The 25141-nt window shown below is 41.0% G+C and overlaps 1 protein-coding gene across 4 annotated transcripts in view; it reads right to left on the reverse strand.

The window, feature by feature from the left end:
* Window positions 1–25141, reverse strand: part of loxl2b (lysyl oxidase-like 2b) — an 80473-nt gene that overhangs the window by 26769 nt on the left and 28563 nt on the right. For all 4 annotated transcript variants that reach the window (XM_036980061.1, XM_036980060.1, XM_021606387.2 and 1 more), the window contains exon 4: window positions 17275–17486. In XM_036980061.1, coding sequence (XP_036835956.1) covers window positions 17275–17486 — 212 coding nt within the window. The remainder of the gene's footprint in view (window positions 1–17274; window positions 17487–25141) is intronic.

The following is a 25141-nucleotide window of genomic DNA, read 5'->3' on the forward strand; positions in this document are numbered from 1 at the left end:
AAAGACAGACTATCTTACTGTTTTGTCTGCTAGGACTCAAGAGATAAGTGTCGTTGCATTAATCATTTTGAAGGCAGACATGTTCTTTTGATGAATGTACACTATCTGCAATTTTGACTGTATAATATCGTTTTGATGAATGTATTTCTGTTTTGAGAAGGCAACATCATTTTGGACAAGCATTTAATGTTTTGCAAAAGGCCAGAAATTTCTGTGCCTTGCAGACTCTGTTTTGAAAATCGACAACATTGTTGAAAACATTTTTTGTAGTATTGAGAAAAACTGTCAATTCTAAAAGATTGTGTGATGTGAAGCAGAATACAGGATGTTTTTGTATTATTGCTCTATATTAACCCCATAGAGTTGATGTCCGCGCCCCGCGGAAATATAATTAGCATTAAAAAAAATCCCCTACAAAATCCGTCTTGTTTAAGCTCGAGATATATGTTTTTTTTGCATGGGCTACGTCTCAATCCGCCAGGTCAGAGTGAGTAGGGATGACCTGTGATGTTCTCTTGATAAGTGTGTGAATTGGACCACTTTCCTGTCGACAAGCACTTTTGGTGTCAGGGAAAATGTATGGAGTATAAAGTACTTTATTTTCTTTAGGAATGTAGTGAAGTAAAAGTAAAGTTGTCAAAAATATAAATAGTAAAGTAAAGTACAGATACCACAAAAAACTACTTAAGTAGTACTTTAAAGTATTTTTACTTAAGTACTTTACACCACTGATTAAGGCAAATATGTTCTCTATCTGATAAAGTGGAGCACCAATAATAGAAAAAAAATTATCCACAGCGAGAGGGTAAGAAGGTTAACGTTCTGGTGAGTTGTACGTTTGGTGAATAATGGCCTAAAGTTTCAGTAGCATATTTGGGTGTGAAAGAAACCACATAGGTTCATAATTTCCACTATGAGAGAACTCTTATTTAATTGTTATTTGTTTTGTTATTTTTTGTTGGGGGGCTTTATCCATTTCAAATTACAGTATAAGTTTATAAAACATGTACTGTACCCACAATCTGCCCTAGCAACTAGGGTTGCTGGTCAGTCACCCACCACCATCGGCAAGGGTACGGATTCCATATTTGGACCATTGGGGGCGATGCAAAAGGCCACCCTCCAGATCGCAAGGGGTTATTGTGAAAGGAGTATGGGCATGACATTTTGATTTGCATCAAATTTAAATTGTGTGCGCAATAGTAGGACAAAAGCATAGTTTACATTGTTTAAGGGATATATCAGTGAAGACCACCTCTTCCAGGGCAATAGGAGACGCCATATCTTTCTATACTCAGCCAGGGGACTGAAGAATCATGTCTAAACCAATTTAGGATGGGGTGTAATGCTAGTGCCTGAAAATACCATTTAAAATTTGATATGGATAGTCCCATGTCTTTTCCCATCTGCACGTTTGTTAATTTTATCCTTGTCATATACATTTTGTAACAAGGGAAGCATTGAACTACAGAAATTCCCATATGTTCCAAAAATGCCCAAAGATATGGCCATTCTAGTCTATCAAAAGCTTTTTCTTCGTCGAGAGATAGAACTGCCCAAGGAGATTTGGTTTCTGACAAAGCATGTAAGATATGAAATAAACGACGGAGTTTATCTGAGGATAATATTTTTTTTAACAAACCCCCTTCGGTCCAGATCTACCCATTTGGGTAAGTACGTTTCAAGACGCGACAACATAATTTTTGAAAATAGTTTAATATCTGCGTTTATCAAAGACAGAGGGCGACAGTGAGAGCACTGGGAGGTGTCCTTAGCTTTTTTTAAATAAAAGCAAAATTAGTTCTGTACTTACATCCCTTCCCAATAAACCTTTGTGAACGGCTGTATTAATCATTTGGAGTAACAGTGGAACTCAACAGACCTCAGGAGGAATACCGTCACAACCAGGTGATTTGCCTTTATTCATGATACCTAATTCCCTTTTGAGCTCATGGAGAAACTTTTGGTATTTCTGTTTTTTGACATTTGCATTTCTGAAACCTGTTTTCGCTTTGTCACTATGGGGTATTGTGTGTAGATTTATGAGAGCTGTAACATAACAAAATGAGGAAAAAGTAAAGGGAACTGAATACTTTCCTAATGCTCTGTACCTGGCCACCGCGGGGGAAATGTCACCATATGCGCAGCTATGAGCCTCAAATGGGGTCATCCACCGCCATGCCACCCTTGGACTATAGAACACTGCCCATCTCCTTAATTTCCTGAACACCTTATAGTACATGTCAATCTTTTTCACCCAGAGCAGAGAGTGCCAGGTGATGCTGAGCAGCAAATGTATGTTCTAATTTGGGACAACATACAGTTTGGGACAACAACACAGTTTCCATTGGGCTACTCAGGTCAGCAACTGCTTCCATGACTATCCCAGGTTTACAATTCTTTATCTCCCACCATATTGCCAATTCTCAACCCCATTGAGGAGTTGTTTTCAGCATGGTGTGGAAGGTGTATGGTCGCAAACCCCATGAAGGTATGGCCCTTCTCCAGGCAATGGAGGAGGCCTGTGGTGACATTCCAGCAGAGTCCTGTCATGGGTGGATGTGTCATGCCAGAAGATATTTCCCCCACTGTCTGGCCATGGAGAATATCGCCTGTGATGTTGATGAAAATCTGTGGTGGGACCAAACAACAGTACTTGTTTCTTGCCTTATGATTGTGATTTTACTGTATTTTTACAGTTTCTTTATCTATTCCGAAACAATTGATCTAACATACTGTACAGTACAGTAGTACAAATAGGACTATTTTTCTTCCTTTGCATATGCAAAATATATTTACTGTATGTTTGCATATTTACTGTATGTGTGCATATGTAGCCGATGTGAAATTGCTAGCTAGTTAGCGGTGGTGCACGCTAGTGGCGTTTCAATCGGTGACGTCACTTGCTCTGAGACCTTGAAGTAGTGGTTCCTGGTTCGTCCCTGGTTCGCGCCCAGGTCGGGGCGAGGGGACGGGAGTAAAGTCTATACTGTTACACTTACAGTATGCTGTTTGTCATGTATTGATTGATGTTGAAATATAAAACTTGCATTGGTGTTCCTTTCTTGTTTGAGTACATGCAAACAATATACAGTATGACAACAAAATCTTGGTCTTCACACTGAAATAAGCTCTGATAGTAGTGTTTTGAATATGTCACATCGGTTGTCACTAAGTTAGATACATTTGATGTGTGTGTGTGTCTCATTTGTATGAAGAGTTTCATTTTGAAGATAAAAATAATGGTCACACTAGCTTTATCTAAAATGTAATTGTTATTTTTAGTGTTGATAAGCCCATGGGTATAAAATAAAAAGCATGAACCACTAGGAAACCCACTCATTGGTCGCTTCCCACCCAGAAGAACCTCTCTACAAATCGTTCCCCCTTCCCCAGCCCCCCTCCCCCCTAGCCCTTCCGTCCCGGTTCCCCCAACCTGCACTATAATTACGGGGTTGCAGCATAACGGCAAGTGGCAGCCTTACATATGAAATCTTTTAATCAGCATATTTTTGGTCTTAAGGTATTAACAAAAAAATAATACTGTAAAACAAAATAAGTAACCAATTCAGACCATTACAGTTAAGTTAGCAGAATCGACGAGTAAGGGTAATGAAGAAGAAAAAACCCAGAATGAAAACAAAAAGAAGATATGAAAGAAAGCCTTAATGCCTTATACTAGAATCCCCCCAAAATGAATTTTATATAATAACAATATGATTCTAGGCTATTTTGGTAATGGTAAAAATAGCTGCTAGCCATGTGTTTTTTTCTCAGTAAGCAAAAATGATGATCTTCTATTTTTAGCTGATACATATCAAACTGGAATAACTCAAATAAAATCAAAGTTTATTTGTCACCTGACAGAATACAACAGGGTGTGAACCATACAGCGAAATGCTTACTTATAAGCTCTTCCTCAACAATGCGGAGTTCAATATCAGAGGTACCAAATAGAAATAGGATCACTATATCACTAATAGGATCAAATAGAAAAACATGGAAACAACACTAGAGGAGATAAAAATAAAAGCACATGAGAAATAAAACACACAAAAATGTAAGCTATATACTGTACAAGGCCAATGTGCAGGGATATGGTGTAAGTTGAGGTAATATACCCATACATGTAGGCAGGGGTAAAAAGTGACTAGGCAGCCGGATAAGTAATAATAAATAGAAGCAGCATGGAGGCGCTATAGGAGGAGCTATAGGAGGACGGGCTCAATGTAATGGCTGGAATGGAATTCATGGAACGGAGTCAAACATCTGGTTTCCATATGTTTGATGTGTTTGATACCATTCCATTTATTCCATTCCAGCCATTATAATGAGCCCTTCCTCCTATAATGAGCCCACACCAGCATCCTCTAAGGTGTGTGTAAGTGTGTGAGTGTGTGTTTGTGTGTGCGCTGTGTGCGTGCGCATATGTGTGTGTGAGAGAGAGTGACAGTGTGTGTGGATAGAGACCTGAGAGTGTGCATAAAGTCAGTGCAGACTGAGTAAATGCAGCTAGACGATGGATGGGGGGTGAACAGCCATTGGTTAGCTATTCAGCAGTCTAATGTCTTGGAGATAGAAGCTGTCTCTGAGCTTGTTGGTCCGAGACCTGATGCTCCTGTACCTTTTTCCAGATGGTAGTGGAGACAACAGTACATTGCTGGGTTGGCTGAAGTCTTTGGCAATTTTCCGGGTCTTCCTCATACACTGCCTGATATAAATGTCCTGGATGGCAGGGAGCTTAGCCCTAGTGATGTACTGGGCCGTCCGCACCACCCTCTGTAGGGCCTTGCAGTCGAGGGAGCCTACTAACATCGTGTAGTCAGCAAACTTGATGATGGTGTTGGAGTCGTGCGTGGCCATGTAGTAGTGTGTGAACAGGGAGTACAGAAAGGGACTAAGCACATCCCCTTGGGGGGCCTGCGTGTTGAGGATCAGTGCGTGGTGGAGGTGTTGTTGCTTATCCTCACCACCTGGGGTTGGCCCATCAGGAAGTCCAGGATCCTGTTGCAGAGCGAGGTGTTCAGCCCCAGGGTCCCAACAAAGATGGTTTATCATGAAGATGCCTAGAAACTGCTTCTCCAGTAGAAATCCATGATCACACTTGTAGGCGATGTCCTGGCGATGTTAGCTAGCTAAGCTCATGCGCAGAAACACGGTCGTGTGGAACTGTCGTGTCACACTGTAGTCAAAGATTAATGTTGTAGGTTACACTGGCAAGTATAAGAATACTTGCCACGGCATATTATTGAACTACACAGTGGATTGTTTCACATGGGGGAGATGTGAGAAGCTAAAAGGTTAGCTTGCTTGCTGTTTTTAGCCAGCTAGCCAGCAAGCTGCTAGCGGAGTAGCCTACAGCCAACTGGCAGGCACAAAATGAGGTAAACTAAAAACAAATCTAAAATTTCATTACATCCCACTGGCCACAAACTGCTTGAATCAACGTTGTTTCAACATATTTTGTCAACATATTGTCATGTGGAAAATATATTGGATTTGAAAAAAGTAATCAAAGTGGTTTTGAGGGTAAAATTTCAATCAAAGAATTATGTCATCATGGTAACCACATTTCAACATAGACAAACTTTGTACAAAATATGTTTAATTTGTACCTTTAAAGCTGCAATATATAACTTTTTAGAAGCGTTAGATCTGTTCTATGTGCGCTATTTCTATGCTCCTCGTTCTTAGTTTTTTTGTTGTTACGTCTTATACTTCCTGTTTTGTAAACCAGCTTCAAACAGCTGAAAATACAATATTTTTGGTTATGGAAAATATATTTCACAGTGGTTAAAATGGTACAATGATTATCTACACTATACTTCCTTGTTTTGTCACATAAACTACTAGAATTGTAGCAACCAGGAAATGGCGGAGCAATTTCAGCATAGTGCATCTTTAAAACAACGTCAGATCTTCAATGTTATATCAACAATTAGAAAAAAAAAGCAGTCTGGGCAGCATCTCCTACTGGAGCATAGATCTATCTACAGCTACCCTTTGGTCTCCCATCCAGGGTTTACACCAAGCCCAGCTTAGCGATGATCTTTGTCAGTAACTATTACCAATGTGCTATCGTGATATTGATTGTTAACCTTTCTAGCGCAGGCGTTTCGCTAGCGGAACCCCTCGACAACATTCCACTGAAAAGGCAGCGTGCGAAATTCAATTTTTTTTTTTTTATATATATAACTTTTACACATTAACAAGTCCAATACAAAAAAGAATTTACAGCGAAAGCACAACATATGTGTCAGAGCCAAGTCACAAAAACACACAGCCATTTTTCCAGCCAAAGATAGGAGTCACAAAAAGCAGAATATAGATAAAATGAATCACTAACCTTTGATGATCTTTGATGATCTTCATCAGATGACACTCATAGGACATCATGTTACTCAATGTTTTGTTCGATAATGTGCATATTTATTTCCAAAAATCTCAGTTTACATTGGCGCGTTACAGTAATGTTTTGATTCCAAAACATCCAGTGATTTTGCAAATAGCCACATCAAATCCCAGAAATACTCATAATAAACATTGATAAAAGATACAAGTGTTATTCACAGAATTAAAGATAGACTTCTCCTTAATGCAACCGCTGTGTCAGATTTCACAAAAACTTTACGGAAAAAGCATAATCTGAGTACGGAGCTCAGAGCCCAATCCAGCCAAAGAAATATCCGCAATGTTGGAGTCAACAGAAGTTAGAAATAACATAATAAATATTCACTTACCTTTGATGATCATCATCTGAATGCACTCCCAGGAATCCCAGTTCGACAATAAATTACTGATTTGTTCCATAAAGTCCATAATTTATGTCCAAATAGCCACTCGTGTTAAACCCAGTGATCCATCTTCAGGAGGCACAAGCACTACGTCCAGACAAAAACTAGAAAAGTTCCATTACAGGTCGTAGAAACATCTCTAACGATGTATGATGTATCGATAACGATGTATCAATCTTTAGGATGTTTTTAACCTGTTAGAGCTCTAGGGGCGCTATTTCATTTTTGGATAAAAAACGTTCCCGTTTTAAGCGCGATATTTTGTCACAAAAAGATGCTCGACTATGCTTATTCTTGACAGTTTTGGAAAGAAAACACTCTTAAGTTTCAGAATCTGCAAAGATTTTGTCTGTAAGTGCCCCAGAACTCATTCTACAGGCGAAACCAAGATGATGCATCACCCAGGAATTAGCAGAATTTCTGAAGCTCTGTTTTCCATTCTCTCCTTATATGGCTGTGATTGCGCAACGAATGAGCCTACACTTTCTGTCGTTCGCCCAAGGTCTTAGCAGCATTGTGACGTATTTGTAGGCATATCATTGGAAGATTGACCATAAGAGACTACATTTTCCAAGTGTCCGCCTGGTGTCCTGCGTCGAATTCGGTGCGCAATTGCCAGCTGCTTCTACTTTACCATTTGATTCAGGGGAGAAAGCATGTGTCCAAGAACGATGTATCAATGAAGAGATATGTGAAAAACACCTTGATGATTGATTCTAAACAACGTTTGCCATGTTTTCAGTCGATATTATGGAGTTAATTTGGAAAAAAGTTTGCGTTTTGAGGACTGAATTTTCGGATTTTTTTTGGTAGCCAAATGTGATGTATATGCTAACGCTAGCTAGCTACTTTTACACAAATGATTGTTTTCCTATGGTTGAGAAGCATATTTTGAAAATCTGAGATGACAGTGTTGTTTACAAAAGGCTAAGCTTGAGAGATGGCATATTTATTTCATTTCATTTGCAATTTTCATAAATAGTTAACGTTGTGTTATGCTAATGAGCTTGCTGATAGATTTACACAATCCTGGATACAGGGGTTTTTTCATAGCTAAACGTGACGCAGAAAACGGAGCGATTTGTCCTAAACAAATAATCTTTCAGGAAAAACTGAACATTTGCTATCTGAGAGTCTCCTCATTGAAAACATCTGAAGTTCTTCAAAGGTAAATGATTTTATTTGAATGCTTTTCTGTTTTTTTGTGTAAATGTTGCCAGCTGAATGCTAATGCTAAATGCTACGTTAGCCATCAATACTGTTACACAAATGCTTGTTTTGCAATGGTTGAGAAGCATATTTTGAAAATCTGAGATGACAGTGTTGTTAACAAAAGGCTAAGCTTGAGAGCTAGCATATTTATTTCATTTCATTTGCGATTTTCATGAATAGTTAACGTTGCGTTATGGTAATGAGCTTGAGTCTGTATTCACGATCCCGGATCCGGGATGGGGAGATCAGAAAGGTTAACATAAAACTTCAATAATGTTCCAACCGGAGAATTCCATTGTCTGTAGAAAAGCATTGGAACGAGAGCTAACTCTGTCGGGACCGTGCGTCACGAGCCTGAGACACTCTGCCAGACCACTGACTCATTCAGCTCCCATTCCCCCCTCCTTTATAGCAGAAGCCTGAAACAAGTTTCTAAAGATGGTTGACATCTAGTGGAAGCCTTAGGAAGTGCAACTTGACCCCATAGACACAGTGTATTTGGTAGGCCAAGCTTTGAAAAACTTCAAACCTCAGATTTCCCACTGCCTGGTTGGGTTTTTCTCAGGTTTTTGCCTGCCATATGAGTTCTGTTAACCTCTCTGATCTCCCCATCCCGGATCCGGTATCGTGAATACAGACTCAAGCTCATTACCATAACGCAACGTTAGCTATTCATGAAAATCGCAAATGAAATGAAATAAATATGCCATCCCTCAAGCTTAGCCTTTTGTAAACAACACTGTCATCTCAGATTTTCAAAATATGCTTCTCAACCATAGGAAAACAATCATTTGTGTAAAAGTAGCTAGCTAGCGTAGCATTTAGCGTTAGCATTAGCGTTAGCATCCAGCACGCAACATTTCAACAAAAACATAAAATCCTTAAAATAAAATAATTTACCTTTGAAGAACTTCGGATGTTTTCAATGAGGAGACTCTCAGTTAGATAGCAAATGCTCAGTTTTTTCCAAAAAGATTATTTGTGTATTAGAAATAGCTCCGTTTTGTACATCACATTTGGCTACAAAAAAACCCAGAAAATTCAGTCCTCAAAATGCGAACTTTTTTACAAATTAACTCCATAATATCGACTGAAAACATGGCAAACGTGGTTTAGAATCAATCCTCAAGGTGTTTTTCACATATCTCTTCGATGATATATCGTTCGTGGAAGCATGGTTTCTCCTCTCAATCAAATGGAAAAATACTTGCAGCTGGCTTTGCGCACCAATTTCGACGCAGGACACCAGGCGGACACTTGGAAAATGTAGTCTCTTATGGTCAATCTTCCAATGATATGCCTACAAATGCGTCACAATGCAGCCGACATCTTGGGGAAACGGCAGAAGGTCTAAGCTTATTCCTGTCGCATTCACAGCCATATAAGGAGACATTAGAAAACAGAGCTTCAGAAATTCTGCTCATTTCCTGTTTGACGTTTCATCTTGGTTTCGCCTGTAGAATGAGTTCTGGGGCACTTACAGACAATATCTTTGCAGATTCTGAAACTTCAGAGTGTTTTCTTTCAAAAAAAAAAGAATATGCATAGTCGAGCATCTTTTCGTGACAAAATAAAACGGGAACGTTTTTTATCCAAAAATGAAATAGCGCCCCTAGAGATCCAACAGGTTAAACTCACAGACATCATTCAAACAGTTTTAGAAACTTCAGAGTGTTTTCTATCCAATACTACTAATGATATGCATATATCTGGGACTGAGTAGGAGGCAGTTTACTCTGGGCACACATTTCATCCAAAGTGAAAATGCTGCCCCCTATCCCAAACAGGTTTAAAAACAAAATAGATTCACTATCTAAGTTACTCCAAATGGTAGGTTTAACAGAGGAAATTAAATGTTACCATCCTTTATCAATAATGTGTTATCAATTATGCTATTTAGGCCTATATATCAAATATGGAAAATAAGTATTTGGTCACCTACAAACAAGCAAGATTTCTGGCTCTCACGGACCTGTAACTTCTTCTTTAACTTCTTCGATATAGGGGGCGCTCTTTTAATTTTTGGATGAAAAACGTTCCCGTTTTAAACAAGATATTTTGTCACGAAAAGATGCTCGACTATGCATATAAAGCTTTAGAAAGCTTTAGAAAGAAAACACTCTGACGTTTCCAAAACTGCAAAGATATTGTCTGTGAGTGCCACAGAACTGATGTTACAGAAAAAACCCAGATAAAAATACAATCAGGAAGTGCCGCATTTTTTGAAACCGCCTCATGGCAATGACTCCTTATATGGCTGTGGAGGAGCTAGGAGTCAGCTTACCTTTTCCACGTTTTCCCCAAGGTGTCTGCAGCATTGTGACGTATTTGTAGGCATATCATTGGAAGATTGACCATAAGAGACTACATTTACCAGGTGGTCGCTTGGTGTCCTCCGTCGCAATTATTGCGTAATCTCCAGCTGCAGTACTTTTCAGTTTTCTTCTGATGAGAAGCCAGCTGCCACCACTGATAGATTATCGAATAGATATGTGAAAAACACCTTGAGGATTGATTCTAAACAACGTTTGCCATGTTTCTGTCGATATTATGGAGCTAATTTGGAAAAAAGTTTGGCGTTGTAAGTGACTGCATTTTCATTTTTTTTTCTTAGCCAAACGGGATGAACAAAACGGAGCTATTTCTCTTACACAAATAATATTTTTGGAAAAAATGAACATTTGCTATCTAACTGAGAGTCTTGTCATTGAAAACATCCAAAGTTCTTCAAAGGTAAATGATTTTATTTGAATGCTTTTCTTGTTTTTGTGAAAATGTTGCCTGCTGAATGCTAGGCTTAATGCTATGCTAGGCTATCAATACTCTTACACAAATGCTAGTGTAGCTTTGGTTAAAGAATATTTTGAAAATCTGAGATGACAGTGTTGTTAACAAAAGGCTAAGCTTGTGTTTCAATATACATATTTCATTTCATTTGCGATTTTCATGAATAGGAAACGTTGCGTTATGGTAATGAGCTTGAGGATATGATTACGCTCCCGGATACGGGATTGCTCGACGCTAGAGGTTAAGAGGCTCCTCTGTCCTCCACTTGTTACCTGTATTAATGGAACCTGTTTGAATTTGTTATCAGTATAAAAGACACCTGTCCACAACCTCAAACAGTCACACTCCAAACTCCACTATGGCCAAGACCAAAGAGCTGTCAAAGGACACCAGAAACAAAATTGTAGACCTGCACCAGGCTGGGAAGACTGAATCTGCAATAGGTAAGCAGCTTGGTTTGAAGAAATCAACTGCGGGAGCAATTATTATGAAATTGAAGACATACTAGACCACTGATAATCTCCCTCGACATGGGGCTCCACGCAAGATCTCACCCCGTGGGGTCAAAATGATCACAAGTGAATAACCTGCAGAGAGTTGGGACCAAAGTAACAAAGCCTACCATCAGTAACACACTACGCCGCCAGGGACTCAAATCCTGCAGTGCCAGACGTGTCCCCCTGCTTAAGCCAGTACATGTCCAGGCCCGTCTGAAGTTTGCTAGAGAGCATTTGGATGATCCAGAAGAAGATTGGGAGAATGTCATATGGTCAGATGAAACCAAAATATAACTTTTTGGTAAACACTAAACTCATCGTGTTAGGAGGACAAAGAATGCTGATTTGCATCCAAAGAACACCATGCCTACTGTGAAGCATGGGGGTGGAAACATCATGCTTTGGGGCTGTTTTTCTGCAAAGGGACCAGGACGACTGATCCATGTAAATGAAAGAATGAATGGGGCCATGTATCGTGAGATTTTGAGTGAAAACCTCCTTCCATCAGCAAGGGCATTGAAGATGAAAGGTGGCTGGGTATTTCAGCATGACAATGATCCCAAACACACTGCCCGGGCAACGAAGGAGTGGCTTCGTAAGAAGCATTTAAAAGGTCCTGGAGTGGCCTAGCCTGTCTCCAGATCTCAACCCCATAGAAAATCTTTGGAGGGAGTTGAAAGTCCGTGTTGCCCAGCAACAGCCCCAAAACATCACTTCTCTAGAGGAGATCTGCATGGAGGAATGGGCCAAAATACCAGCAACAGTGTGTGAAAACCTTGTGAAGACTTACAGAAAACGTTTGACCTCTGTCATTGCCAACGAAGGGTATATAACAAGTATTGAGATAAACTTTTGTTATTGACCAAAAACGTATTTTCCACCATAATTTGTAAATAAATTCATAAAAAATCCTACAATGTGATTTTCTGGATTTGTTTTCTCATTTTGTCTGTCATAGTTGAAGTGTACCTATGATGAAAATTACAGGCCTCTCTCATCTCTTTAAGTGGGAGAACTTGCACAATTGATGGCTGACTAAAAACTTTTTTGCCCCACTGTACCTCCATCCTGACGTCTGCCAAAGGCCCTTCTGCTAACTTAATAGCCCCAGTCTACTAACTGCTAGCTTGCTAGCACCGGTCTGCTAACTGTTAGCTTGCTTGACCCGAATCTGCTAATTGCTAGCTTGCTTGCCCCGGTCTGCTAACTGCTTGCTTGCTAACCTGGTCTGCTAGCTTGCTGGCCCCGGTCTGCTAACTGCAAGCTTGTTAACCCCGGCCTACTAACTGCTAGCTTGTTAGCACCGGCTTGCTAACTGTCGGAATGCCATGTCCTCAACCAGCCCAACCACTCACTGGACAAATATGTTCACTTGACTACGCATGCCTCTCTCTAATATCAATATGCCTCATCCATTACTGTCCTGGTTAGTGATTACTGTCTTATTTCACTGTAGAGCCTCTAGCCCTGCTCAATATGCCTTAATTAACCATGTTGTTCCACCTCCTACATATGCGATGACATCACCTGGTTTAAACGTCTCTAGAGACTATATCGCTCTCATTACTCAATGCCTAGGTTTACCTCCAATGTACTCACATCCTACCCTACCTTTGTCTGTACACTATGCCTTGAATCTATGCTATCATTACCAGAAACCTGCTCCTTTTACTCTCTGTTCCGAACGTGCTAGAGGGCCAGTTCGTATAGCCTTTAGCCGTACCCTTATCCTACTTCTCCTCTGTTCCTCTGGTGATGTAGAGGTTAATCCAGGTCCTGCAATGCCTAGCTTCACACCCCCTCCCCAGGTGCTCTCATTTGTTGACTTCTGTAACCGTAAAAGCCTTGGTTTCATGCATGTTAACATTAGCAGCCTACTCCCTAAGTTTGTTTTACTCACTGCTTTAGCACACTCTGCTAACCCGGATGTCTTAGCCGTGTCTGAATCCTGGCTTAGGAAAACCACCAAAAACCCTGAAATCTCTATCCCTAACTATAACATTTTCTGCCAAGACAGAACTGCCAAAGGGGGCGGTATTGCAATCTACTGCAAAGATAGCCCGCAGAGTTCTGTCTTACAATACAGGTCTGTACCCAAACAATTCGAGCTTCTACTTCTAAAAATGCACCATTCCAGAAACAAGTCTCTCATTGTTGCCGCTTGCTATAGACCACCCTCTGCCCCCAGCTGTGCCCTCGACACCATCTGTGAATTGACTGCCCCCCATCTATCTTTTGAGCTCGAGCTACTAAGTGACCTAAACCGGGACATGCTTAACATCCCGGCCATCCTACAATCTAAGCTTGATGACCTCAATCTCACGCAAATGATCAATGAACCTACCAGGTACAACCCCAAATCCGTAAACACAGGCACCCTCATAGATATAGACATCCTAACTAACTCGCCCTCCAAATACACCTTTTGCTGTTTTCAATCAATATCTCAGCAATCACTGCCTCATTGCCTGCATCCGTAATGGGTCACACTTACCTCATCCCGTCAGTAGAGGATGCCTGGTTATTCTTAAAAAGTGCCTTCCTCACCATCTTAAATAAGCATGCCCCATTCAAAAATTTTAGAACCTGGAATAGATATAGTCCTTGGTTCACTCCAGAGCTGTCTGCCCTTGACCAGCACAAAAACATCCTGTTGCGTTCTGCATCAGCATCGAATAGCCCCCGTGATATGCAACTTTTCAGGGAAGTTAGGAACCAATATACACAGGCAGTTAGGAAAGCTAAGGCTAGCTTTTTCAAACAGAAATTTGCATCCTGTAGTACAAACTCAAAAAAGTTATTGGACACTGTAAAGTCCATGGAGAATAAGAACACCTCCTCCCAGATGCCCACTGCTCTGAGGCTACGAAATACTGTTACCACCGATAAATCCACTATAATTGAGAATTTCAATAAGCATTTCTCTACGGCTGGCCATGCTTTCCACCTGGCAACCATTCCCCGGTCAACTGCCCGGCACCCTCCACAGCAACTCGCCAAAGCCCCCACCATTTCTCCTTCATCCAAATTCAGATAGCTGATGTTCTGAAAGAGCTGCAAAATCTGGACCCCTACAAATCAGCCAGGCAAGACCCTCCCTATCTTTCTAAAATTATCTGCCGAAATTGTTGCAACCCCTCTTTCCTATCGTCTGAGATTCCCAACGATTGGAAAGCTGCTGCGGTCATCCCCCCCTTCAAAGGGAGTGACACTCTAGACCCAAACTGCTACAGACCTATTATATCTATCCTACCCTGTGTTTCTAAAGTCTTCAAAAGCCCTGTTAACAAACAGATTACCGACCATTTCGAATCCCACCTTACCTTCTCTGCTATGAAATCTGGTTTCAGAGCTGGTCATGGGTGCACCTCAGCCACGCTCAAGGTCCTAAACAACATCATAACTGACATCGATAAGAGACATTACTGTGCAGCCGTATTCATCGACCTGGCCAAGGCTTTCGACTCTGTCAATCACAACATTCTTATTGGCAGAATCGACAGCCTTGGTTTCTCAAATGATTGCCTCGCCTGGTTGACCAACTACTTCTCTGATAGAGTTCAGTGTGTCAAATCGGAGGGCCTGTTGTCCGTATCTCTGGCACTCTATGGGGGTGCTACAGGGTTCAATTCTTAGTATGACTCTCTTCTCTGTATACATCAATGATGTCGCTCTTGCTGCTGGTGATTCTCTGATCCACCTCTACGCAAACGACACCATTCTGTATACTTCTGGCCCCTCTTTGGACACTGTGTTAACTAACCTCCAGACAAGCTTCAATGCCATACAACTCTCCTTCCGTGGCCTCCAACTGCTCTTAAATGCAAGTAAAACTAAATGCATGCTATTCAATCGATGACTACTATGGACGGCTCTGACTTAGAATATGTGGACAACTACAAATACCTAGGAGTCTGGTTAGACTGTAAACTCTCCTTCCAGACTCACATTAAGCATCTCCAATCCAAAATTAAATCTAGAATCGGGTTCCTATATCGCAACAAAGCATCCTTCACTCATGCTGCCAAACATACCCTTGTAAAACTGACCATCCTACCGATCCTCGACTTCGGCCATGTCCTCTTTAAAATAGCCTCCAACAAATTGGATGCAGTCTATCACAGTGCCATCCGTTTTGTCACCAAAGCCCCATACAATACCCACCACTGCGACCTGTACGCTCTCGTTGGTTGGCCCTCGCTTCATACTCGTCCCCAAACCCACTGGCTACAGGTTATGTACAAGTCTCTGCTCGGTAAAGCCCCACCTTATCTCAGCTCACTGGTCACCATAGAGGCACCCACTCGTAGCACGCGCTCCAGCAGGTGTATCTCACTGGTCACCCCCAAAGCCAATTCCTCCTTTGGTCGCCTTTCCTTCCAGTTTTCTGCTGCCAATGACTGGAACTAACTGCAAAAATCACTGAAGCTGGAGACTCATATCTCCCTCATTAGCTTCAAGCACCAGCTGTCAGAGCAGCTCACAGATCACTGCACCTGTACATAGCCCATCTGTAAAGAGCCCATCTATCTACCTCATCCCCATACTGTATTTATTTATTTATCTGGCTCCTTTGCACCCCAGTATCTCTACTTGCACATTCATCATCTGCACATCTACCATTCCAGTGTTTAATTGCTATATTGTAATTACTTCACCACTATGGCCTATTTATTGACTTAACTCCCTTATCTTACCTCATTTGCACTCACGGTATACAGTGGGGAGAACAAGTACTTGATACACTGCCGATTTTGCAGGTTTTCCTATTTACAAAGCATGTAGAGGTCTGAAAGCATAGTGATAACACAATGGAAATGGCTGTCTTTTTGAGTGGGTGAATATATGTTGTAATCTCATTGATTAACATCTCAACCAAATATTACTCAATTGTCCACCTTGAAATTACGTGATTTGCCCAGTGGGATGTAGCTATTATTCAAATGTGCAGTTGGTTTAAGATAACAGTGGTGATGATGTTTTCAACGTGATTTTTCTTTGTTTTTATCATCTGCTATCGCCCACAAGTGAATCTTGCTATTTTTGAGAGTCTAGGATTCCGCGCACCAGCGAGGTACACTACATATACAAAGGTATGTGGACACCCCTTCAAATGAGTGGATTTGGATATTTCAGCCACACCCGTTGCTGATAGGTGTATAAAATTAAGCACACTGCCATGCAATCTCAATAGACAAACATTGGCATTAGAATTCTCAGAAGATAGCAGAAACGGGGGGACTTACTCCATTTTAAGGTTAATGCCCATGATTTTGGAATGAGATGGTTGACGAGCAGGTGTCCATATACTTTGTGGTCATGTACTAGTGTATCATGTTACAAAAAGGTGCGCGTTGCTCCAAAATATTCGATTCCACCCAAGCGCACGCACACGTGCTAAATAACGGAGTGAAGTGAGTGGAGAGCTTAAGAGTCAAGGTTTCTATGTTGTGTACCAATAATTAATCTTGACTAACATGAGGTATGGGTCTGTTACTGCTTTGTTGCACTGGGCCTAGGAGAGTAACTGGGAGAGTAAGTGTAAATTATACATTGACCGCCCCAGCCTTAATACATACATGTCTGAAGATGAATAAAGGCCCGTGCTTGATCAAAACAAGGTCTCTCAAGTTGACATAATAAGCATTTTGCAAGAAAAACATACAGTATGTACAGTAGCGTCCTGTCCAGGGGATGTACTTGTACATAAGGCGGCCTCACGCTACAGAAACAGGAGATGGGCCATTCTGGCTCGGACAAGGCGTACTTACTTATACGTACAGTTGTCCTGCTCCATAACACTCCAATTTAATGGACCCTGCTGCTGCTGCCACGCCCCAACCATAGAGACGAATACAGTATTCATCTCTACACTCCCATCCCTTTAGCCAAGGACAGGAAGAAACAGAGGGAGCTCATTGTGGCCTTAAGTCCCAAAGGGGACAAAGAGGATTCAGTTAAGGAAAATCCCGGCTCTCACTCACTTGTAGACTCTGGCGTTGTACTTCCTCTCTCCGGGGAAACCGAACATGCCACAGATGACTCTGCTGTTGTGCTTGGTCCACTCCACATCACAGATTTGCTTCCACTTCCCTCCGTCCTTCACCTCCACGTAGCCCTCCGTCACTGGGATGCGCTTGCGATATGACGACAGAATGGCCCGGATACGCACGTCCTCCACCTGAATGTTTAAACTCTGTGAACAAAAACGTGCATATTTGAGTATATGAGTGTCAGCTAATACAATATATCTGCTATGACTTTCAGTGATTGAATGAGCAAGGTATTGAGCATATCAGATGCGTTAATAGGTGGTAGGGTTCATTTCACATTCATAGACGAAGATGCATCTGTATTGTAAAAATGTAAGTCATTATAAATTATAGGTCTCTTCCCCTGTGGTCCTCTATGGCCCTCTCTTACTCTATGGTCTTTTCCTTATCATCTTCAAAATAACCACTCCACATGTGAGTACATTTGGCCGTTTTCCCTTGTTACATAATCGTATACCGAAGGCATCGACCCCCCCTCGGCACTCTAATTGCATTCCCTCGTAAAGCATCTACAGTATACCCAAACCTTTTTACAATCCCATCACCTAATTAATGACAGCTCAGACCCAGCTGTAACTGCAACTGCTTGGCAACAAGGAAATCAAAGGAGTGACCATGGCAACTCATACAACACTTTCTATCACATTTTAAAGGGTGTCACTGGAAAGATGCTGGTAGGTGACGAAAGCCCAGTCTGGGGTCAAAACGTTGGCCTATTAAACACTTCCGTAGCATTTTACCAGTGTGCAGATTCATTTTTTGTTCTAGATAGAGAAAAACACCCACAAAGCATTATGATTGGTTGTAAAATCAATGGCAACTCTCCACCAAAGATCTTCCATTTACTGTAATATTACAAGAAATAAGATTTGAATATTGTTCCACTTATTGAACCATCTGTGGTGAGAGTGACATGCTGACTTGCCTGAGGTGTTTCTCTCTTCTCCTGAAAGCATTTCCAGATCAATACTGTATCATTTCAAAGGCAGCATATATCTGTCTACATGTCTGTCTGTGTCAAAAAGTAACTTGGAGACCTTCCTCTGTGATGCCTGTTGGGGGTTTGAATAAACAGCCTCTCTTCCAAAACCCCAACCCACATTCCTGCGCTATGTGACTGTGTAGGCCATGGGCAACAGAGGAGAGAAGTACTGTCTGATGGATATTTGTCTTTTCTTAGCGGATAGGCTGAGAAAGGTCTGGCTGAGACACAAATCAAACCCAGGTCCTGTCCTCTCAGACCTAAAGCCACTGGCTTGTGTCTCAAATGGAACCCTATTCCCAATGTAGTGTACTACTTTTGACCAGGGCCCATAGGGCCAGTTACATCTCCATGGAAAGGTTTTCCTGAAATGTCATTGACATCATTCCACAGAAATGTTCAGATGCCACCGAACCACAGAGAAACTGAAAAAGCTCAGTCTACTCTTTCCTCGACTGTTTTTTCCCAAAGACGACCACATTAACTCCAACAGTCCCACCATAGTGCTGGTGTGTTTAGGACATCTAACCCCTTTAAAACATTGTGTGTTTAAGCTTCAGACTTCTGGGTTGTATCATTGGATTTGTCTATTTTCAATTTCATCTGCAACCATTGATACAGTACCAACCATTAGTCTGTGTTATTAATGGGGGCTGAGCTAAAGCAATGTTTGTGAGACAAGGGTGGATCCTGAAGGGGCCCGGGGCCAGGACTTTTTTACAAAAACCTCTGTAGAATGTTTTGAGCTACAAACTATTTTACTATCTATGAAACTCTAAGACTCTCATGAACACACAGGTAATATGTTTTGCTCTATGATGCTCACAAGGGTCACAATGATTGCTAAACGGTAAGGGGTTCTTCTACATAGAAGATCATAGGAAATCCCAGGACAGTTTCGAGTTTCATGTTTTATTAGTTGTATGTACAGGATACACATGGTATACACCGTCCAACGAAATGGTTACTTACAGGTTCTTTCTCAACAATTCTACAACAATAAGAAATAAGAAAACATAATAATAGGAGCATAAAGTAAATGGCTCAGTAGAATAGAATAAATATTTAAGCATAGAGTGCATTTGGAAAGTATTCTGACCCCTTGACTTTTTCCACATTTTGTTGTTACAGCCTTATTCTAAAATAGATTACATATAATTTTTCCATCATCAATCATCAATCTACAGACGATACCCCATGTTAATACATGTTTGCAAATGTATTAAACATAAAAAACTGAAATATCACATTTCCATAAGTATTTAGACCCTTTACTCAGTACTTTGTTGAAGCCCGTTTGGCAGAGATTACAGCCTGGAGTCTTCTTGGGTATGACGCTACAAGCTTGGCACAACTGTACTTGGAGAGTTTCTCCCATTCTTCTCTGCAGATCCTCTCAAGCTCTGTCAGGTTGGATGGGGAGCGTGGTTGGATGGGGAGTGTTGCTGCACAGCAACGAGAGCCCTCACCTCAACCCCATCAAACACCTTTGGGATGAATTGGAATGCCTATTGCGAGCTAGGCCTAATCGCTTAACATCAGTACCCGACCTCACTAATGCTAGTGGCTGAATGGAAGCAAGTCCCTGCAGAAATGTTCCAACATCTAGTGGAAAGCCTTCCCAGAAGAGTGGAAGCTGTTATAGCAGCAAAGGGGGACCAACTCCATATTAATACCCATGATTTTGGAATGAGATGTTCGACGAGCAGGTGTCCACAAACTTTCATCCGTAGGCTAGGTTGTAGCAGCCTCATGATGGGTATAGTGGAAATTGGAGTATCTAAACCTATCAATGTTAATATAAAAGCCATGCTCATAAAAAAAATGTCCTCCCTAATCTTAAACAGCACCCGACCGCCACTGTAGTGTCTATAATACTGTAATAAGCTCACATCGTTGCTGTCACAAAGTTGTCACTGACTATGTGGAGATTAATTTCCCACTGAGCAAACTATTTCTGTACTTACATCATTCATATAAATTAATTTGATCAGGTTCTTGCTCTGGAGGACCTTATTTTTTCATTCACATTCGTCAATAAAACGAATGAATGTAACTCTTTATGTCAAATTGTTTCACATTCTACTTGTAGCCATGGTTGTCCTGAAAAGAACATGGTAAAACACTTCATTGTACGGTTAAATATAAGGGCTGGACATGCATATAAAAGAAAGTCAGATAAATGAAAAGTCAATATTTGCTGGGATATCTGCAGTGATAGGATTAACCAGTGAGTGGAGCGAAGAGATGCAGCATGCTGAGGATGTAAAACTATCTGGGGGTTCCAACCCTGTGACATGACAACATGATAATTGAGGAAACTGTGGTGATCGCGACCTTGTCTGTTTTAGATTATCCCTGGTTAAAAGCAACCAAGGTTGCCTCCCAAATGGCCCGCTATTTCCCCATGTAGTGCAGTTGCTTTTAACCAGGGCCCATAGTGACCTTCAAGCAGGATTCTCGCAAATAACAGACTTATCACCTCCTCCAGAACTTTACATTAATAGTGAACAGGTATAGTACTTAACAATAATAACATGACCTGACTCCAAAACATATTACAGAGATGAATACACAGACAGAAGATACAACTGCTCTGACAGGCATGATATAATAAAAATACAATTTCCTCCCAACAGACTTATACTGGCCAAGACAAACACTATCCCTAGCTAATAACTCTAACATACAGGATTTACCTGTACGGATGAAGCAGTCTCTCAAGCTGTACTTAAATCTAACAGTCTTACATAGAAGCCAGTCATCAAAATATTATTCTGAATACCCCTCCTCTTTAATTTGTTTTGCTGTGAAAGAAAGGAGTGAACTTGTTTCAGTAACTGAAACTCACATGGCAACCCAACCTCCACCTTCCCTCCTTGCTATTGGGTACCCAACCCCTTTAATGATTGACTTCCTGTTTAGAGTTCAAGACTGCACTTTCCTCTGTGCCTCATTCAAATGTCTAGAAAATAAATGCCTGTTGATTGCAGCGGTGGTGTGGTAGAAAAGCACAGCAGAAAAACAGCAGCCGGTGAGATACTTCTAACATATGTGGCCTGTTTCTATGTTTCCAGAAATTGGCAGCGGGGGGGGGGGGGGGGGGGGGTGCAGCAGATGGAAAAGCCATTAGTGGGATACGTCTTTGTGAGGAGGTAGAGAGAGGACCAAAGGAGAGGAAGCAAGTGGCCCCTCTCTCTGGCTGTCTCATTGTTGCTATCATCCAGAATCAATTAGTTAATATATGATGTCTATATACAGTGGCTTGTGAAAGTCTTTACCACCCTTCACATTTGTCCTATGTTCTTCACATTTGTCCAACCTGGAATTAAAATATATTTTTTTGGTGGGGGGGGGGGGGGGTTGTATCATTTACACAATATGCCTACCACTTTGAAGATGCAAAATATGTTTTATTGGGGAACAAACAATAAATAAGACAACAAAAAAAACAGAAAACTTGAGCGTGCATAACTATTCACCCCCCAAAGCCAATACTTTGTAGAGACCCCTTTTGCAGCAATCTCAGCTGCCAGTCTCTTGGGATATGTCTCTATAAGCTTGGCACATCTAGCCATGGGTATTTTTACCCATTCTTCAAGGCAAAACTGCTCCAGCTCTTTCAAGTTGGATGGGTTCCGCTGGTGTACAACAATCTTTAAGTCATACCACAGATCCTCAATTGGATTGAGGTCTGGGCTTTGACTAGGCCATTACAAGACATTTAAATGTTTTCCCTTAAACCACTTGTGTTGCTTTAGCAGTATGCTTAGGGTCATTGTCCTGCTGGAAGGTGAACCTCTGTCCCAGTCTCAAATCTCTGGAGGACTGAAACAGGGTTCCCTCAAGCATTTCCCTGCATGTAGCCATCTACCATTCATTCAATTCTGACCAGTTTCCCAGGCCCTGCCGATGAAAAACACCTATCATCTCGGGGTGATGAGAGGTGTTGGTTTTGCACCAGACATAGCGTTTTTCTTGATTGCCAAAAAGCTACATTTTAGTCTCATCTGACCAGAGTACCTTCTTCCATATGTTTGGGGAGTCTCCCACATGCCTTTTGGTGAACACCAAATGTATTTGTTTATTTTTTTCTTTAAGCAATGGCTTTTTTTCTGGCCACTCTTCCGTAAATTTCAGCTCTGTGCAGTGTACAACTTAGTGGTCCTATGGACAGATACTCCAATCTCCGCTGTGGAGCTTTGCAGCTCCTTCAGGGTTATCTTTGGTCTCTTTGTTGCCTCTCTGATAAATGCCCTCCTTGCCTGGTCTGTGAGTTTTGGTGGGTGGGCCTCTCTTGGCAAGTTTGTTGTGGTGCCATATTCTTTACATTTTATAATAATGGATTTAATGGTGCTCTGTGGGATGTTCAAAGTTTTTGATAATTTTTTATAACCCAACCCTGATCTGTACTTCTCCACAACTTTGTCCCTGACCTGTTTGGAGAGCTCATTGGTCTTCATGGTGCCGCTTGCTTGGTGCCCCTTGCTTAGTGGTGTTGCAGACTCTGGGGCCTTTCAGAACAGGTATATATACTGAGATCATGTGACAGATCATGTGACACTTAGATTGCACACAGGTGGACTTTTTTAAACTAATTATGTGACTTCTGAAGGTAATTGGTTGCACCAGATCTTATTTAGGGGCTTCATAGCAAAGGGGGTGAATACAATTGCACACACCAATTTTCCATTTTTAAGATTTTTTTTAAACAAGTTATTTTTTAAATTTCACTTCACCAATTTGGACTATTTTGTGTATGTCCATTACATGAAATCCCCCCCAAAACATTTAAATTACAGGTTGTAATGCTACAAAATAGAAAAAATGCCAAGGGGAATAAATATTTTTCAAGGCACTGTAGCAACATAATGGCAATTTATTATAATGTAAATGAGAAAGGAATATCTCATCAACTTTTAGTTTGTCAATCAAATATCATCTTTCAGGAAAGCTCATTGAGCTGTGATTCTCTTTTGCTCCTGACTGCTCCATGAAATCAATGTAGTGCATTTGTAACTACCATTGGTAGTTGAAGAGAATATGTCATTCAACTAAACAAGTTCAATGAGGTCCTTTGGAATGAGACCAGACTGAGTGTGTCATTCTAACCCTCCGGGCTTGGATTTGAACAGAATGTAACTGCCATGAATTGAGTCTTTCAACTCATTTTCTGGTGTCAGAATGATTTAGAGCTATCTTACGCATTGACCACAGGACAGAAGAATCAGCCAACCCACTCTGCACACACTGGTTGAATCAACGTTGTTTCCACGTCACTTCAATTAAATTACATTGAACTAACGTGGAATAGACATTGCATTGACATCTGTGCCCAGTGAGAAGCTCCAACCGGAGAGCAAAAATATCTCCACAAGGGCTAACACTGACAATTGTACTATTTGTGAGGGTTTATTATGTAGGCTACAATAGTCCATTCCCAGAATCATACACTAGAAAGTGAGCTTGGGGCATTCGTTCTAAAATGTCACATCCACAAAGATGTTTGTTGCCCTTGAGAAATGAACTGAAATATGCATTTCAAATGCAACTGAAACCAATAAGACATGCCAATGAAACACGAGGGAAAACGAATGCAAACATTCAGATTCAAGTGTCACTTGCACACTCAGTACTAAGGCGCAATACTCTTTATGGCAAGGATGTCCGTTTGGAGCAATTAGACAATGGTGTGACTTAGTGTGTAATCTTCAATTATCCTACTTCTCATCATCTCAGGCCAGACTGTAACCTCAAGCCTCCACCAAAACACAGTGCTAATGCCAGCAAAAACAATGGCAATGGAGCCTGCAGCACATGGTTCCAATAGAGACCCCGAACTCCATTGACTTCTTACAGAATTCACCAAATATCCTTGTGAAACGGGGTTACATAGACATTCCAAGTGAGAGAACAAATCATTTCTCTAGAACATCACAACAGTATTGAGCTAAAGTGACTTCCTGGGATCAAGTTTTCCCCTCCCTGGGCTTACTGCATCTGTTTCAAGATCACATGTGATGTGCTGACCAGACAAGCGCTGTTGGGTGCTGATTATTCTGTGAGCCACAACACAAATAGATGATTTGTTCTTTCCAGAAACAGTGTTTATGATGTGGCAGTGCAGGCAATTTACCTCACGTCTCTGTTTCACTTGTTCATGCTCCTTAGAAAACATTAAAAGAGCCTTTGTTGACAAAGTGGAAACAGATGTTCCACAAAACTTACAAATCCTGAAAAAATACAGTTTGACTTATTTGGCGAAAGACATAAGGCAATTATTATTTGTAGTTGAATCTGAGATAAATCATAGATAAACTACTTAAATTGGAAGAAAATGTCCTTATCTATTACTGTGTGGCATTTATAAATTAGACACAGAAGTTCATGGTTTGTGCCACACTGGCACAAACTCACACATTGACTGTAAAAACGAATCTTGATTTCCACAGCTATGAGTTGTAAGAGACTAAGGGCTACATTTTAGACTGAGTATTTCAGAGGATAAACTAAACATCCTATTCAGTTGAATTGTATTGTGGGAATGCAGTGCACTGGGGTGTAGACTTTTCATTGTTGTTACGTGGCCAGAGAGCTACCCATCAGTTATGTGAGAAGTTAATTCAGTTGTTCAAATTCAAATGTCAAAATGACTTTTTCAACCCCACATTAGTCAAGTTCATGGTGCCATTCCTATTAGGCTTGACATTACACTTTACAGAACCCTACTATGATGACAAGGCCAGAGGTTTACAGAGGAAAAAGGGGATGGTTTGACCTTAAGCCTGAGGGGAAAAACTGAGGTAAGGAAGATGG

Source organism: Oncorhynchus mykiss, chromosome 6, assembly GCF_013265735.2.
Source record: "Oncorhynchus mykiss isolate Arlee chromosome 6, USDA_OmykA_1.1, whole genome shotgun sequence".
Taxonomy (NCBI): domain Eukaryota; kingdom Metazoa; phylum Chordata; class Actinopteri; order Salmoniformes; family Salmonidae; genus Oncorhynchus; species Oncorhynchus mykiss.